This window comes from Cajanus cajan, chromosome 1, assembly GCF_000230855.2.
Source record: "Cajanus cajan strain Asha chromosome 1, NIPB_CcT2T_4, whole genome shotgun sequence".
NCBI classification, from domain to species: domain Eukaryota; kingdom Viridiplantae; phylum Streptophyta; class Magnoliopsida; order Fabales; family Fabaceae; genus Cajanus; species Cajanus cajan.
Window position 1 is genome coordinate 10296246 of NC_138517.1, and position 18374 is coordinate 10314619.

The following is an 18374-nucleotide window of genomic DNA, read 5'->3' on the forward strand; positions in this document are numbered from 1 at the left end:
ATTTGTCTATGTTGCGGGTTAGATGCAAGGGAAACAAAGTAGAGTTCAAGGTGGTTTCCATAATAGTGAAGCATGGTGGACTTTTGGATTGTGGTGGGTTTGGCTTTGGAGCAAGGGCAACAATAAGATTTCAATCATTCAGTCAGTTGATTTGGGGATGGGCAAAAACAACTTAACTCAATTATGGTGAACTGCACTTAATTGAATTGTGGTGAATTCCACTAAATTGAATTATAAAAATTGAATAGCCCTCATAAAAATTTGAACTGAATTATTCTTATAAAAAACTAAACCTAAATTAAACTATTTAAAAATTTAACTGAATTGAACTATAAAAATGAATTGTTTTTTATAAAAGAATAAAAATCAGAGGTGCCAACAATGATTTAACTAGATGATCTCAATTAGATGACCTGATAGTTTGGACTTGAGAAAAAATGGTTGGAAAAAAGTTGGGCAAATTTGGTTAAGTCTAGTAGACCAATTGAATTAGATCAAACCACTAATTTCATGACAAAAAATTAATTGAGTCTTTTTAGTTCAATATTTTTTCTTATTTCCTCCTGTCAATATACATAAAAGATTAAACTATATTTTTAGTCTTCCTGTAATATGTAATTCGCAATTTTGATTTTCAATTTTTAATTTTGTATTTTATAATTTTAGTTTTTCATTCTTATAAAATTCATAATTTTGTTCCTTTCATTGAATTTTCATCTATTGATTGTTAAAATGTTAACATTTATCATGATGTGACATTAAATAAGTGAGATGTCAATTGATTTTTAAAAAACTTATGCTTAATTTCACTTTTAATTCCATTTTTATCTCATAAAAGTGATAAAATGAGATAAAGAAAAAAACTAAAATTGCAATTTAGCTTAAATATTACTATTAGATATTCATTGTCATATCATTTGTCTAACATTAGGTTATAATTTTAATGATCAACAAAGAAAAATTTAAGTGAGATATCAACATTATGAATTTTATAAAATTGAGAGACTAAAATTTTATAATTAAATATTGGGGACCAAAATTAGTATATAAATACACTTTAGTCTAAATGAAAATAATATAAAATAGACCAATTTGACTTGGCTTGACCAACCAATAATTTAAAATATTTCAAATCAACGCACCTATCACAATTTAGTTAAAAATATTAAAATAATCCCGTTCAATTTGAATTGTAGTTCAATTCAAACTTTTGAAGTGCAGTTTAATTCATCTCGTTACAAAATAATCTAGTTCAATTTGTCTAAACCAATTTCTAATTCAATTTATTAATTCAGACAAACTTTTCTTTTTCAAATTTAGTGTAATTTTTATATGTTCAATTCAATTCAATTTATTTTGTCCATTACTAATGTTGATGTGTATGTCTTGGTGGGAGAGATAGAGGTAGTATTTACAACAAATAACAAGGTACACCTTAAACCTAAGGATGACAACATGATGAGGCGTGGGCGGGTAAGAGTTTCTTTATATCCCTCCTAATTCTGTTTCTTATATCTTATACTTATTCTCGTTCCCATACTTTACAGGTATGAAATTTGTGTTTTCATCCTCGTAGTCGTTGAGTTCAGATATACTTCTAATTGTCTTATACTCATCCAAAAAATAATTAGATATTTTTTACCAAAAAATATAAAAATAAAAATTTTAATATAAAATAGTAATTACAAAATTATATTATTTAAAATTTATTTGACATAAATTAAAATTATAATAAAGAATTACATAAATTTTAAGTAATTTTTTTAAAAATTAAATATTTACAAATTTAAAATAGACATAAGTATAAATATGGATATAAGACAAATATGTATATATTTATCTTCGTTTCTATATCTAATTTAATAAATTAAATATTACTTATACTCGTATTCAATCAAATTAGATATTTTTTTTTTATCAAAGTGAAGACAAATTTCAATATTACTCATAATTATAAATTTACTTAACATCTCTCCTTAAAATCATCTAGGATTATAGTACATGGAAGGGTCCATCCTAAAACAAAGTTGAAATGTCTCATTTCAAGTCGGACCCGGCCCAATTATAGCCCATGCCAGTTCAACACTCCACTACTACGTACTTTCCCGTTTTCAGATAATTTCCTCGTATCTCTTGCCCTTTCAAATTTTCAAAATGGAGGAAAAACAGCCGTCGCCGACGGAAGACTCGGCGGCACCTCCGCCGTCGTCCGCCGAAGCAAAACCTTCTCTATTTCCTCTTTTCCCGCTCACAGCCTCCTCCGCTCTCCAAACCACCACCACTTCTTCGGCTCCTCCGTGGCTCTCTAACACTAGCTTCACCGCTGACATCTCCATCATAAACGACGCCGTCGCCTCCCAGCTCAGTCGCGAAGCGGAGCAGTTGCCGCCTCAAAGCGACGACGAAGGCGAGGACGAGAATCGCGCTCAGGAGAAGCCACTCCCTTCCTCGTACGAGATTCTGGAATCTTCCGAATCGGACGGAGGGGGAAGGGAGAGGAAGAAGGAGAGGCGGAGGAAGAAGAGGAAGAAGCGGAAGCGCGATTCGTCGGCGGAGAGAGGTGGACTCGACGGTTTCGGTTCGAGGAAGTCGCGTGTTCGAGCTTGGGCGGATTCGGAGGCCAACGTTTCCAAGGGTTATTACTTCGATTCGCACGGCGATCGCGATAATCTGGCGTTCGGATGCATCTACAGGTATTTTGGATGGAATACTTCGAAATTGCATTGAATTTAATGATTGTTCAGTTCAATTTGCGAGTGATTTCACGAGGATTGTGAACGACTAATGTTTGTGTCAGTGGGTGTGTTGATAATGGTGGAGCTTGTGTGGTGGAAACCTTGGTTCTGTTAGGACTATTGATGATTTTATTGGAATTTGGGATCCAAATGAAGTGTTATGTGCTTGAATGTATAAGGATTTACTGATTACAGGGACAGATGGTTTGGGGTTTAGGGTTTAGGACTTGGAACCATGATTCAATGAGTATTTGGTTTTGTTTACTGTAGAGATAGGCTGGTTTTATAATATGTTGCTGATGTATTGGTTATTGTTGGACACCATTGGCTTCTTAGTTCTTGCTTGATATGTATTCATTTATATGTTTTTGTGAAGAATTGATGTTTTCATTGTATTTAGGCAGTTAGGCACTATCTCAATGGGGTCTAACGAATGAGGGAGTTTGGGTAGAGGCTTTGAGTTAATGTATCCTGAAAATTAAATTAAATTACTTGTTGGAGTAGAGAAAAAATGAGGCAGGCAATCAATTTCATCGTTGTTCTCTTAGATTTCAGAAATTTAATGATTAAAGTGATGCGGTACAATGTGGAACTTTTAGTTTCTTCTTCATAGGCTGTTCCTTCTTGGCTCCCTTTACAAAATGATTATGGGTTTCCTTTTTGTTTTTGTTTTTGCTTTTTTTTTTTTCATTAGTAATGAATGGCAATTCTTTATAAATATTATGCAGAATGGATATTGCCCGTTACAAACCTTACAATCCCTTGAAACTGTCTGGGCTACATGTTCGAGGTTTGTATTGGTGGAATCGGAATGGTACGCTCTGGGAAAGAGATGGTGATGTTGATGCATTGGATGCTAAAATTAAGTCTGCTGGTCGTTACTGGTCTGGAAAGTATATGGCTTTGGAAAGACATAAGAGCTTTAAACGTATTCGACTTGTTGATTCAAAATTGCCTCCTGTCACTATGGAAGATGAGTTTATACCTTTATCTGAATCAGATGCTGGTGCATCTCATGGAGCTGTTGACAATGATTCTGGCCCTAAAACTTCAGGGTCACTTGAAGAATCTTGGGAAGATGAAATGTTAAATAAAACTAGGGAGTTCAACAAACTGACAAGGGAACACCCCCATGATGAAAAAGTTTGGTTAGCTTTTGCAGAGTTCCAAGATAAGGTTGCACGGATGCAACGACAGAAAGGTGCTCGCTTGCAGACTCTTGAAAAGAAGATTAGCATTCTGGAGAAGGCAGTTGAGCTTAATCCAGACAATGAAGAGATATTGCTTGGCCTTTTGAAAGCTTATCAAATGAGAGACAGCTCGGATGTGCTAATTGCAAGATGGGAGAAGATACTTTTGCAACACCCTGGAAGTTGTAAGTTATGGAGAGAGTTCTTGCTCATTGTTCAGAGAAATTTCTCCAGATTTAAGGTTTCAGAGGTTAGGAAGATGTATGCACATGCAATTGAAGCTCTCTCTGCTGCATGCAGCAAGCACTCTAGGCAGGTTCTCAAATTTTATGCTTTATCCTCTCTTTTATTCTGTCTGCAGAAGTGAATATTCTCCTTCTATCTTTAATGTATTGTCTGGTTTGCACATGTGATGTTATTTTCTATACAGGGAATATATGATCAGATCCCTTGTTTAGATGCATGATAATATAATTTGGAGAGAGAAAACTGAAGGAGAGATCCTGTTCATGGAGCAACCTCCTTTCTTTAACTTTTTTTCTTCTCTCTTAAAGAGGTTGGAAGGCAAGGGATTTAATTGGCTGATAATAAAATCTTATTTACCGTCATTTTTATCTATGCCTTGTATGAACAAACAGAGTTGAGCCATCCTTGTATTTTTGCTTGTATTTTGGAGGTGTATAAATAAGTTGCTTTATACACAGAGGTCATGAAGTTGATATTTGTTACAACTTAGCAACTTCACATTATTTGTGTGATTGTTTTCACTTATTAATTTCACCTTACATGTGAATACTTTGGAAGATCCCAAAATAGTTCTAAAGAAGGAATAAAAAAATGTTTTTAGCAGGTTCTTCAAGGTGCCGATCCTTCTTCGCCAGATCCTGTATTTGTTCAGCTAGAACTTGGTCTTGTGGATGTATTTCTTAGTCTTTGCAGATTTGAGTGGCAGGCTGGTTATAGAGAATTGGCCACCGCTTTATTTCAGGCTGAAATTGAGTTTAGTTTGTTTTGTCCTCCTTTGCTGCTCACCGAGCAAAGTAAGCACAGACTGTTTGAGCATTTTTGGAATAGTGATGGTGCTAGAGTTGGAGAAGAAGGTGCTCTTGGTTGGTCCACATGGTTGGAGAAAGAGGAGGAAACTAGGCAACAAGTTATGAATGAGGAGCTCTCATGTGAAAATGAAGGTGGTGGTTGGACTGGTTGGTCAGAACCATTGTCTAAAGATAATGAGGGTCTTGTCAATGTTGAAAATGAAGCCAACAATGATTTGCTTATGGGTGATGATCAAGATGAAGAGGAATATAAAGAAGTTGAGAAGGAAGTCAATACTGAAGATTTGCTGAAAATGATTGGACTTGATATCAATGCTGGGGATGGCGGTGAAGTTAATGACGTTTCAACTTGGATCAAATGGTCAGAAGAAGAGTCTTCTAGAGATTGTGATCAGTGGATGCCTGTTCGTAGGAAGTTAGGTAGGATTTTCTCTTCTTGCATTCATTTCTATACTTCTATCTTAATGTACGTGTGTGTGTAATAGGCTTCTCTTCTCTCTTGAATTTTGCTTTGAAATGCAATACAGTTTCATTGCAAACAAGCTGCTTATACTAGTGTGCTGATTAACAATGAACAGATACGGCCTCTCCAGCTAGTGAAGCAAACAAAACAGATGATGATGAGCAACTCTTGAGAGTTGTATTGTACGAAGATGTGAATGAATACCTGTTCTCCCTGAGCACATCAGAGGGTAGACTATCTTTGTTGTCCCAATTTGTTGACTTCTATGGTGGGAAGATGTCTCAATTGTGAGTTTTCTGATGTAGATACTCTTTTGTGCACTCTACTTGATCAGTACTAGTAGTTGCGAATTGGTTTTCAAAAGCTAGGAAGGATTAGTATGTACTCTAGTATTGTGACTAATTAGGAGTCTAATGTGCGATGCTGGTAAAGGTGTCTAAATAGTTGATTAAAGGCTTGTTTGGATAAGCTTTTCCATAGACACTCATAGGAGTAAAAAATACGAAGGAAAAAAATGAAATCATTTTCTCCATATGCTAAAATTTGCTATAAGTTAAAAATAAGCATTTCAAGAAGCTAATATGAGAGAGTTAGTATGCATCAGTTTATGCATAAGATAATTTAAACTTATAGAGAAACTTATTTCATTTTTCTTTTTATTTTCTTCTCCTATAATTTCTTATGGAGAAGTTTATCTAAATAAGTCCTAAAATGATTTCTTTACTTTTCATATCTGATGCATATGCACATAATGAATGATCATGTGTGTTGCTAGAGTCACAAAATGCTTTTAATGGCTGTATCCCTTGCTGGCTTATTGCTTATAATTTATACTTGTTCCTGTTATATGAATTGATGTCGTTTTTGTTTTCATCTTTCTATTGTAGATTTTGCTCGAACAGCCCAACTTGGGCAGACAATATTCTTAGTTTGGAGAGTATGCCAGATTTTATGTTAGAGAAGTTGAAATGCATTCATGAAGTTTTGACTAAAACACAGAATAATCCTACTGGTTTCAGTTTTCAATTCCTATCAGGAAGTTTCTCGAGGAATGCTGATATAATGAAATTTATACGGAATGCTGTCTTACTTTGTTTAACCATTTTTCCACGTAATTACATGTTGGAAGAAGCTGTTCTCATTTCTGAGGAGCTTTATGCTACAAAAATGAATTCTTCTAACTGTAAGGTTACACCATGTCGAGCTTTAGCAAAGTCTCTTCTAAAAAGTGATCGACAGGTATTCATTCTCCTTGCTCTTCTAGTTTTGATGACAATCGCACCATCACTATTAAAATACTGTATGATATGATATATCTAAATTGTTATTTTCATTTATTAGATTTATACCAGGGAACTGGAAGCACATAAAGTTTAGAAATGAAAACATAATGATTTGACCTTTCAATGTTTTGGTAACCCAAGATTTTTTTCTTGCAAGTGTTTAACTGAAATTTCTGAAATTTTAATCGGAGATAATCCTCCTCATAAAGCTTTCCAATATATGATTTACTTCTGAACTAATGATAAAATGTTATGAAGGTTCTCAAAGAGAGGGCCAAATGAAACAATTGTGGATTGTTGTAATGATGATTTTACTAGAGATAAGATGTTATAGTAGTTGCTGGATATAAATGAGAAATCCTTGTAGGACAAAAAGATAATTATAATCATATTGTAGACCATAGTTGTCAATCCCGGATAGCGGATTGGAGCGGCCGATTCCAAAAGTGGGATAGCAAGATTGCAGATAGTGCTGGGCTATTCACACTTGAAATGGCAAAAATACCTTTACTGAGGTATTTTTGAATTTTTTAAATTTGCAGATCCTCTCTGTTACACGAAATCTGCTGCCTACTCCGGCCACTCTTCAAAAACGCTCCGCTTTGAGGTCAACATAGCGGCACAAAGTCGCTTTGCTCCATCGTGCCGTGATAGTGACCGCTATGGCTGCTATTGACAACTATGTTGTAGACCACTCATAAGTATATGGAGAGCAAATATAGTGAAGTTATTGACAGGTTTTAAAAATTAGAAGTAAACAAGGTGCCAATGGGGACAACTTTTATGCATGAACATGAATGCAAAATATGTATCTAGAACTTGATGTAGCTTCATGCTATTCTTTTGCTTGTTAGGATATGATTGACCAATTTCCTTTGGAGTAATATTTACATATGATGCGATTATCTTATTGTTTATTTATTTATTTTTTTATGTCATGTGTACTTTATATTGGCTTCTCAGGTTATTTCTCACTTCTTGTTTTTTGGTTGTTGTAGGATGTATTGCTATGTGGTGTATATGCACGAAGAGAGGCTAATTATGGTAACATTGATCATGCAAGAAAAGTGTTTGACATGGCATTGTTATCTGTAGAAGGGCTTCCTGTGGTATGTACTGATTTACTGCTTCAATGTATCTTTATTTTCCAATTTAGTTTCTTTGCTACCACTCTTTTTGGCAAATTGAAACACATGCTACCCTGTGGTTGCGGAACACCTCGTATATTTAAGGAGGTTTCTTTGACACAACGCATGATTTGTGATATAATATTAGGCATTTTGCATGTATTTGGTTTTAGCTTTCAGAACATGATCTTTTTAATAGGATTTCTCTAACAAATTTGTTGAGGGATTGGGCAGCTTTGTTCCCCTTACCAACCAAACAAGCGGTCCCTTCCCCTCCTTTGAACAGTTTGAACTAAAAAATAAACAAGTGGGTACATTGACCAATTAAAGATATGGAGGATGCTAACCTCCACATAAAGGTGAGACAGTTAGCATGCTGTGCATATATGTTCAGGCACATTCATGTGTGCATAAAAGGTTGTAGCACTAGCATTCCTTTTATGTATTTAATGTGTTTCTGTAGTTGCCCCTAAGATTGTGTTAGTTTGTTTGATTTTAAACAAAAAAGTGATTGTATGATGTAGTTTTTTTAGAAGCAATTATTTTTAGCTTTTGAGAGAAGTAATATAACAACAATTTTTGTGATATATATATATATATATATATATATATATATTTGAAAAAATATTATACTTTTTTCAAATAAATGTTATAAATTATTATTTAACTTAAAAAAAAGCACAAGCACAAACTGATAGGCCCTTTGTTATTAAATTTGATAAATTTAATAGTTTTTTTTTGGTTGTCGGGATTCAGCCTGAGGTTTTATTCTTTTTCATAACTGTATGCTTTCACTTTAATGTAATAGGAACTACAGTCCAGTGCTCCTCTTCTATATTTCTGGTATGCTGAGGTGGAGATTGCAAATAACTCTTCTGATGATCGTGAATCTTCATCTCGTGCGATACATATATTATCATGCTTAGGAAGTGGTACAAAATACAACCCATTTAAAAGTCAAGCATCAAGTTTGCTACTGCTTAGAGCACATCAAGGATTTAAAGAAAAATTGAGAACAGTATGGTCATCTTGGGTCCGTGGTATAATAAATGACCAGTCTGTAGCTCTAATATGTTCTGCTGCATTGTTTGAGGAGCTAACCACCGGATGGGATGCAGGCATTGAAGTTTTGAATCAAGCTTTTACAATGGTGCTTCCAGGTAATGTCTCTTCGGTAATTGGTCTTTTAGAAAACATGAGACCTTTTAAGACAAGTGTGATTTTATAACCGGTGGAAACTGTAATTTTACTATTCAGACTTCCATAACTTCCAAGTCTTCATCATGGATATTCTATTATTTGCAAAGGTTAAGTAAGAATATTTCTCCCTTTTTATTTTTTATACCGGTAGGGTAGAACTTCATGGAACTTTTGAGTGAAGTAAAAGGCTAAATTCAGTATATTGAGTTTTATCACTTTATGAAGAGGTTAATAAATAGTATTCTATGTGTCGTTGATGAAATTTAATCTTTACTATTATGAATATGAAGTATAGATGGTTTGTAAACTTGTTTGATCTCATTAATTGTGATTTTGAATTGAAATTAAGTTAGCTTTCCCTCCATAGCAATGCTTGTTGTATGTTGTTGTACAGATGCATGCTTATTTCTCCTAAATGTCATATTATTTCAGTTTGACGTATAGACACATGGGATAGATATATAATATAAGCCTTTTGTATCTAAGATGGAAAGGAATTTAACGTGATTGCAATTGAAAGATGTTATATAAGAAATAAATTTCCACTGGCTTAGAAACATACTGGAACGAAGTACAATATCTTGTACTAAAATGCTCTGATTCAGGCATTTAGCGCATGTTTGAGAAAGCGGATGAAACAATGCAAACGGCATTTCCCACTTTCCAAAGAAAAAAATGTAGAAGCAAGGGGAGAGTTGCTTTAAGTTTAATGTGCATTTTTGGGGGTTCAACGCCAACCCAAACACACTGTTAGTGTCCTGTAGAAGCAGTTTGTCTTGCAACAAGTCTATGGCTGCATAACATTACTTTGGTACTTATGACGTCTATCTGAATGCTTGCAACCTGCAGAAAGGAGAAGTCAAGGTTATCAACTTGAGTTTTTGTTTAACTATTATATAAAGATGCTTCAAAGACATCAGAGACAATCAAGTCTGATGAAAGTTTGGGAATCCATCTTGCATGGCCTCCAGATATATCCCTTCAGTCCTGAACTTCTAAAAGATGTAGTGGAGGTCGGCTATTATTACACTACATCTAATAAGTTGAGGCGGATTCTAGATGACTGTTGTTACAAGTAAGTTCCTTATCCACATAGCTTCATGATTTTGTCAAAGGATGACATGGTTTTATAAGACTCAAATTTCAAGATAAAATAATCAAATAATGGAATTGTTTAAACATGAAAGGTTTTAAAATGGTTTCTGACCAGGGCCAACAACCACAAGGAAATTGTCATTTCTCTGGGAAGATGTAGACCATTAATAAAAATTTTGTAACTTTTATCTCTCAAGTGAATTTAAGTTTAAAGTCAATCTTGTGTTACTAGTGTAATGCATGTTTAAAAATTGTAAAAAATATTATATGGGAACTTGATGGGAAATATGAAGAGAAGCCGTATTTTTTTGTCATATTTGTTATGATCTCAAAGGAAGTTGAGCCCTTCTAAGGCATTATGCTTTCTCTTTCTACATAAAGTATTTCATGAAAATGAGAATTTTGGTTCGTTGATAATTTTTTCTTTTAGTTTTTTAACTTCAAAGCATTACCTTGATGTTACAAGTAAATGTTAAATTTTTTGAAGAGTGCAAGTGAAATGCTTAAAATTCTAAAAGGGTTTTTACATCAAGAAGAGGAATGAAATATCGTAGATTCATAAACAAAATTCTAAAATTGTTTTTGATCTACGCAAATTTTCTATAATTTATACTAAGCAATAATTTACCTCTTGTATTATCAGGAAACCATCTGTAGTTCTCTGGCTTTTTGTATTGTCATATGAAATGTTTAGAGGGGGTTCACACCACAGAATCCGTGGTTTGTTTGAAAAGGCATTGGGTAATGACAGGCTTTGCAGCTCAGTTGTACTGTGGCGATGCTACATCGAGTTTGAGATGGAAGTTGCACATGATCCTTCTGCAGCTCGACGTGTTTTCTTCAGGGCTATCCATGCCTGCCCCTGGTGAGAACTATGTTTTAGATGATTGAATGATATTTTCTCAGAGTTGAGGCTGAAAAAAATTACTTGGGTTTTTAGAGTAGTGTTGCGGACTTCAGGTTTATAGCCTAGAAGTCGCCAATAATCCCATGGATTTGGTGGGAGGGGCTTTCATTTATAGTTCTATTATCTGATGATAATTTGAATCTCTTTAAATTACTCATCTGATACTTTATTTTTTAATTTGCATATACATTTGTTCATATTGTTGTTATTAATAATAATAATAATAATAATAATTTTAATGTGCATACCAGGTCAAAAAGGCTATGGTTGGATGGCTTTCTCAAGCTGAATTCTGTCCTTACTGCAAAAGAACTATCTGATTTACAGGAAGTTATGCGTGATAAGGAGCTGAATCTGAGAACTGACATTTATGAGATCCTTTTGCAAGAATCATGACATTTGCTCTACCGGAGCTGCTGGAATCTGACTGTAGCAAGCTGTGTTTGTAGAGTGACTAATGCACTTCTCGTCTTTAATCTTATGAGATCTGGTGCAAGTTTTTGTGGGTCTCCAATATTATGTGAATTTGCTGTTTTTATTAGCGTTAAGTTTACATGCATGTTACAGGCTCATAGCTTGCGGAATTGATACAATTGTAGAAGTACTTGTAAATTTAGGGTGCCATCCTTGAGTATATCCGAACGTGCAATGTATATGTAATATATATTAGAATAAAAAGAAAAACGAAACAGCAGGAACCTCAAGTTGCTAACTGTGTTTGTTCAATTGATTGCCTGATTACTAAATCATTAACTTTTTTTTTGTTTGGGTGAAAACTACATCGTTGATATATGCTGTAGCAAACTCTAAAAAATTCAGTTTGCAGTTTGCTATTAAAAGCTTGATTGGTGCGCTATGTGATTGGTGCGCTATGTGATTGTTTAAATAATGATTTCCTTCTTGGAAATGTTAAATTTAATTATAAAAAATGACATAAAACTTAACAATAGTATGTAACTCGATCCTTGAATCTTCAAAGTTGATTAATTTGATTGGTCTCTATCATGGATAAAAAAAATGTAGTTAAAAGAAAATTTCATTAAAAGTGATCAGATAGGTTTTTTTAGATTATTTATTAGGAAAAATCCGTAGTATTAATAACATGATTATTTTAATAAAAATAATTGTATAACAAATGAAGTTATGTCAGATGCCCCTATTGTTCTATTAAGGTCGAATAGCAAGTAATGCAACTAAGCTTTCAAATTACACGTTAAGTTGTTGACACAGCGATAATTTGCGGCGCACTGATAAACTTGTAGCATTACATAGTGCTAATATAAAGAAGAAATCAGTCGGACACAAACATTTGGAAAAGACACGCAGTACAAGGCTTGCATGATATGTTTCATGCAGATTAAACAAAACTTTCCCATTCATACAAATTTAATGAAGAGCAGTGGGAGCAAAGTTTGCATAGCTACTATGAATGCTATATTTAGATCTTGAATCTTCAAACTTCCACCTAACGAAGGTTCATCCCCTGCATGAAGTTCTGAAGGTGATGGATTGTTTGGTTCATCGCCTGAAATAAGTTGAGGAGGTGGTGGTGGTGAAAGTAACTTAATTGGAGAATCTCTGTGACTGAGATCATCGCCTGAAATAAGTTGAGGTGGTGGTGGTGAAAGTAACTTACTTGGAGAATCATTGAGACTCTGAGGCTGACACTTCATTCCCGAGAGGCAATTATTTGTTGTACTAAAATTAGGAAATGAAAGTAAGAACATGTACACAAGTATGATAAGGAAGAAAAGTTGTTTGAAGACAATGGTTTTTGAAAAAAACAGAAAGAATTCACATTCTATTCTATTGTAGCAGCCATAAAAAAAAAGTAGAGAAAATTCCACTTACTCAAGTTCAATGTTTTTATTCTTTAGAGATGTGGGTATGGAACCATTGAACCTATTGTAAGACAAATTCCTGCAAAAAAAAAAAAAAAAGAGAAAAGTTTTCACTTTACAGTGTGTAGAGTTCAAAGCATGTGTTGAAACAACAATGTGTATGAGAATGAAACTTACAATGTCTTGAGATTAGGCAGGAGACCAAGGAAATCAGGAATGGGGCCTTCTATGGTATTGTTGTGCAAATCACTACAATTCATTAAAAAAAGTTTAATTTATCAAGTAATTAGAAAAATATGGACCTTGTTTAGATACAAGTTACAAGTATTTTGAGAATTTTTCTATTGAAAAAACCTTTTTATTTTCAACAGATAAACTCTTTTAAACTCTTCGTAACTTGTATTTAAACAAATTTGTTGTTTGATCATTTCAGAACAGAATAAGGAACAAATTAAGCATGTTTCTGAATTTCAAGTATCTCACATGGTTTCTAGTGCATTCATGGAACTGAAATCCGGAAGTGTGCCACGCAGTTCATAACCATTAAGATACCTATGTTTTTCAACCATATATATTAAAAAAAATTATCAGTCTGTGTATTATTTCCAAACATTATATGGAAGAAGTGATATCAACTTACAATGCAATTACTCGAGGTTTGACATCAGTGGTGCATTTTATCCAATCCCAGTTATACGGATATGGTAGGCAAGGGTCTCCACTCCACTCCACAAGCACTTCAAATGCCAACTTCAGTTGTAACAAACCTTCCACTAAATTGACAAAAGAAAACGCAAAGGCAAAATGTAAATTCTAAGCTAATAAAGTAAAAAATAGAACTCAAGGCATCTTTTAGAACTTCTATATACCTATCTATTACTTCATTAAAATAGTAAAACAATAATTTATTTATTTATTTATTTCAAAAGCTAGCTAATAACTTGTCATAAATGATGGTCTTGTGATTGAATAATGATATAATTAAAATTATTTTATTCTGTGAATGGATAACCTATTTTTTCTTTAAGAAAGAGTTTAATAGTCATGACAATCTAAGTTTTATATTGTCAGCTAGTCAAATATCATCTTTAGTATGAATTTTATTTATTAATTACAAAGGTCTACAACTTTTCATAAATAATGGTTTGTGATCGAATGAACATGTAAAATTATTTTACATTAGTGTATCACCTATTTCTCTTTAAAAAAGCTATGGACATTTTTTTAATCTCAACCATTTTGCTTTATATTTGTAGTTTTCATTTGTCACACTGGAAAAGCGTTAACATTTGATTTGCTTCCTACATGTATACATAACAAATATGTAGATACATCAAAATTTTGATAACAACATAACACACTTACCATCTCTGCTATCAGTTCCTGCAGTTAATGCATCACTCACTGTGTAAACTTCAAGAGCATTAAGTATAGGAGGAAGGGTGGAAGTGGCCGAAGCCTGCAGAATAAACGAAGTGTTTGCTGAAGCTGTCATGTTGGTGATGTACACTTCTTTGACACTTCCAAAAGGAGGAATTATGGGACTCAAGAAGGGCCTGTTGTCAATGTACATCTGAATGGATCTTTTGCCAACTGCACTTTCCATCACTTCTGAGAAGTATGCTGTGATGTAAATAGGAAGTTCCTTTGTGGAAAGCCTATTGATAAACTGCATGTATTCTCTAGTGCTTGAGGAAATAATCGCATTCTCAAGTGCAGCTTCTGGTGGATGATCTTCTGCTGTGCTTGTGGCAATGCCAGATGCCTCACTTTTCACTTTGGAAAGCCCTATACCATAAGCTGGAGTCCATATTCGATCAAAACGGTCATCTGGGTACCTAGCATATGTTATGGTTGAAGCAACAATGAAATTGTCAAGCACCATGTTATAGATGAATGGACATTCATGTATATCAACTAAGAGTGTTAGCAACACACACTTCTTAACATACTTATTTTTATTGTTTAAAATTTATTAAAATCTAAAAAATCAAGAGAGAAAGAGAGAGAACGTGTCATTAAATAGAACATGAAATCCATCAATTTTTATATTTTTTAATAAATTTTGATTTATTAAAGAGAATATTTAAAAGAGTATGTGTTACTAACATTTCTCATAATCTAATAATAAGCGTTTTTATTGCAAAAAACATAATATAAAAAACATAATATTGTATAATATACAATAGAATAAAGTGAAGTATGAAAATATTGATTAATTTTTAAATAATTTAATTTAAATGCAAATACAATGTAAATACTCTCATCTAATCATAATTACTTTATTAGATAAATTTGTTGCGTTTTATAATAATTATCTTCAAATTACAATTAAAATGATTTTTATCAATTGATAATGTAAAAATCTTAACGATGAAGTGCATAAAAATAAAATTTGTTTTAGAGTGTTGTATGAAAAGTTGATAACTTTTAGATTTAGTTTCTCTCGTAAGAAAAAACTTTTAATTCATTAATTAAGTAACTATATAGATAACATATGTATGTGATATTATGTTAAGAATTGACACCTCTATAATTTCTTACATATGCTCAAAACAAATGTTATTTATCAGATTTAAATGAATGTTAAATGACAAAAAAAAATAGTGACTTAATATTTTAAAGACATATAAATCAAAGAAAAATATTTTACAAAAATCAAAACTAAAATTTATTTATTTTACACAGATTAAAAATGATAATTTTAATTTTAAAGAGATAAAAAAAGAGTATTTGCAATGTCAAAATTAATATTTGCTCATTTTATTGGATATTGATCCAATTTTTTGAGTGAGGGTGTGTATACCTTATAGTTTGATTACCACCAAGAGCATATCTCCATTGCAAGATCAATGCATGATTGGGGTCAACATGAGCGTACATTGTGGGGTCCAAGCTACGCACTTCAAGGGATGATATGAAGGGAAACTGATTAGGCTTAGTTTGAGCAACACATATGCTGGTGAAGTTTCCCTTTGTCACATATATTGCTTCATGATCAACATAATAGTAACTTGAGGTGTTCACTGTGGCCCAGTAGTTTCCATCAAACTGAAGATCAAACAAGGGTGGGGAGAATTTGTCGTCATAATTGCCATAGTAAAAGCTTGCCCTAGTGAGAATTTTTTCTCCTTTTCCAACTCTGATGGAATAACAATTTTTGTTTCCACTTGGGAACACCCTGAGAGTGCTCAAAGGGTGAGAACCCAAATAGACTTGATGTGACTCTCCATGTTGAATGTAGTTATCGTCTCCAACCCATCTTATGTTGTTTACATCAGTGGAAGATTCAGAGGATCCACAATCAATGCTTACAAACACTGTGAGAGAAGGCTTTGAGAGTAATAGCACACAAAGTGCTACGGCTAAAAGGAAACTTATTGGAGGGTTTCTCATGGATGGTTGTGAAGAGGTTTGTGAAAAGGAGAAGTTGGTAACTAGCACCAAGCTAGCATGTTCTGATTATATATAATGATGCCATCATAGCTTCATTAGTGATGTATATGCATATAGTTGACCAGCCAGCAAAGTTTGTTAAGATAATTATTGGCTGTTCAAATGTTAATTGGGTTTGCATTTGAGTTGATGTATGCTGTGTCTTTGTATTTGACTTTGGATTTAGATATTATAGGTTGCCACTTAGCAGTGAACAATGTCTCTACGGACGCTTATTCTGATGATTTGATTTAATGGCCATAACACAAAGTATAAGACCGAAAGTAGTTTATCTTCAAAGAGAATATGTTCGTTGAAATCATGTTTATAAACACCTCAACAAGCAAACACTCCATTCACGCCCTCTATCTTCTTAAGGAAAGTTTCAGGTTCGAATTTCATGTATAAAAAAAAATTAAAAAGAGAATTTCACTAAAGATAATTAACAAAATTTCTCGATAGAAATTAATAACCAACAAAACTAGTATTACTTCGTATCAATAACATAGTTAAAATATATATCCTTGACAGAGATTAATTATCAACAAAATTAATAAATACTTCGTACTAGTAACATGAATTATTAAGTGAAATAAATTTATTTTAACTCTCTATGAAATAAATTTATTTTAACTCTCTGTGAAATAAATGACTTCCTCTTTATATATATATTGACTATGTTATTGATATAAAGTATTTATAATTTTATTGATAATTAATCTTTATCAAAGAATTTCATTAGCTATCTTTAATAAGGTTCTCTCTTTGTTTCCTTTTCTTATAAATTTCTCTTTTTTAGGATATTATCTATACCTAAAACTATTTGTCAATGTCATTTTCTTAAAAGTGAAGAGAAATGTTATTGTTATTCTCTTTATAATGATTTCTACTATTTTAAAAAATTATCGAATATATAATTTTTTTTTGACAACTCTTGCATCTCATTTAATAAGTCTTTTTAAATTTAGTGGTAGATTTTACCAAAATTTATAACTTCTAATATATTTTACTTAATAATAAAAAAGATATCAATAAAAGAGTGTTAGATAGTGTCCATCATATTCGAATTCCTTGAATTATTAGCATCAGCCATTGTCTTTCTCTCATTAAGTCACTCGCATTTTTTTTTCTACTTCTTTAAAGGAGTGAACTTTATTCTGAGATGAAATCCTCGTTGTTGTTGTCAATATCTTATGGGGGAAAACAAAAGTATTATTAAATGAACTAATGTTTCTCAGACTTGTGCAATTTATGCAATGCAGGGATATGCTACAAGCCTAAGCAAGGAAATAAATAATAATTTATTTTCATAATGCACGTCTTTCCCATAGGTTCAAACATATCCAGATGTCAGAGTTGCATCCATGTTATCAAACCTTAAAACACAAATGAATAAACTAAATACTCGATGCTTATGTTAGCACCATAGAGTTGACTTGAATCGGAATTATTTATGGCTCATCATTTGCTTACAAGCATTTACTTGCAAGAATCAAACACTTTTTTATTTTATTTTATTTGGATATATATGTATATATATTATTTAATCTTATCATCAAGCCAACCTATATATTAATTATTCATATATATACAAATTCTAAACCCATGACTTTGAGATACCATATGCCAGTTAAGAACAGAATCATAACCTGCCCCTTGCACAGTAGAGCTTAATTGAAGAATGATCTTCATAGAATAAAATATTTGTCATAACATGTAGAATACTAGAATGTGATGCTTCATGTTAAGATAATAAAACTTAGCATACCAAAATGATGAGTGGACTAAGTCAGAATTAATACATGGAAGGAATTTAAAAATATAGGTCAAATTATGTCACATCGTATTACGAGAATGTTAGCTGTTTTTGTAAGTCAACAACAGGATTACATTAAATTATTTAATTTAAAATATAGGTCAAATTATGTCACATCGTATTACGAGAATGTTAGCTGTTTTTGCAAACAGCAGGATTACATTAAATTATTTACTTCGCAACATTCTTATGTTTAGTCAATCATGGTATTGAAAACAGATGCTCAT

General features: G+C 32.7%; 2 protein-coding genes across 4 annotated transcripts; one reads left to right on the forward strand and one right to left on the reverse strand.

Moving 5' to 3' along the window:
* The first annotated feature begins 2082 nt into the window (after positions 1 to 2082).
* LOC109812101 (uncharacterized) lies at positions 2083 to 11781 on the forward strand. Of its 2 annotated transcripts, XM_020375975.3 has the most exons (10): positions 2086 to 2693; positions 3464 to 4241; positions 4776 to 5400; positions 5559 to 5730; positions 6331 to 6682; positions 7725 to 7835; positions 8662 to 9013; positions 9903 to 10128; positions 10792 to 11013; positions 11307 to 11781. In XM_020375975.3, exons 1-10 carry the CDS (start codon positions 2155 to 2157, stop codon positions 11449 to 11451), a joined length of 3522 nt encoding a protein of 1173 aa, XP_020231564.1. In that variant the 5' UTR covers positions 2086 to 2154; the 3' UTR covers positions 11452 to 11781. The 2 variants fall into 2 exon arrangements, with proteins under 2 accessions (XP_029129968.1, XP_020231564.1); XM_029274135.2 differs by lacking the exons at positions 9903 to 10128; positions 10792 to 11013; positions 11307 to 11781 and adding an exon at positions 9659 to 9896 and having other exon boundaries at positions 2083 to 2693.
* A 459-nt stretch (positions 11782 to 12240) lies between these two features.
* Positions 12241 to 17453, reverse strand: LOC114916732 (uncharacterized protein At1g24485). Of its 2 annotated transcripts, XM_029274149.2 has the most exons (8): positions 15703 to 17453; positions 14262 to 14734; positions 13537 to 13669; positions 13380 to 13448; positions 13074 to 13145; positions 12907 to 12975; positions 12692 to 12753; positions 12241 to 12580 (listed from the first exon to the last, which is right to left on the reverse strand). In XM_029274149.2, the coding sequence occupies exons 1-8, from the start codon at positions 16290 to 16292 to the stop codon at positions 12432 to 12434; spliced, it is 1617 nt and encodes a 538-aa protein (XP_029129982.1). In that variant the 5' UTR covers positions 16293 to 17453; the 3' UTR covers positions 12241 to 12431. The 2 variants fall into 2 exon arrangements, with proteins under 2 accessions (XP_029129982.1, XP_029129981.1); XM_029274148.2 differs by having other exon boundaries at positions 12241 to 12753.
* Positions 17454 to 18374: the final 921 nt, after the last annotated feature.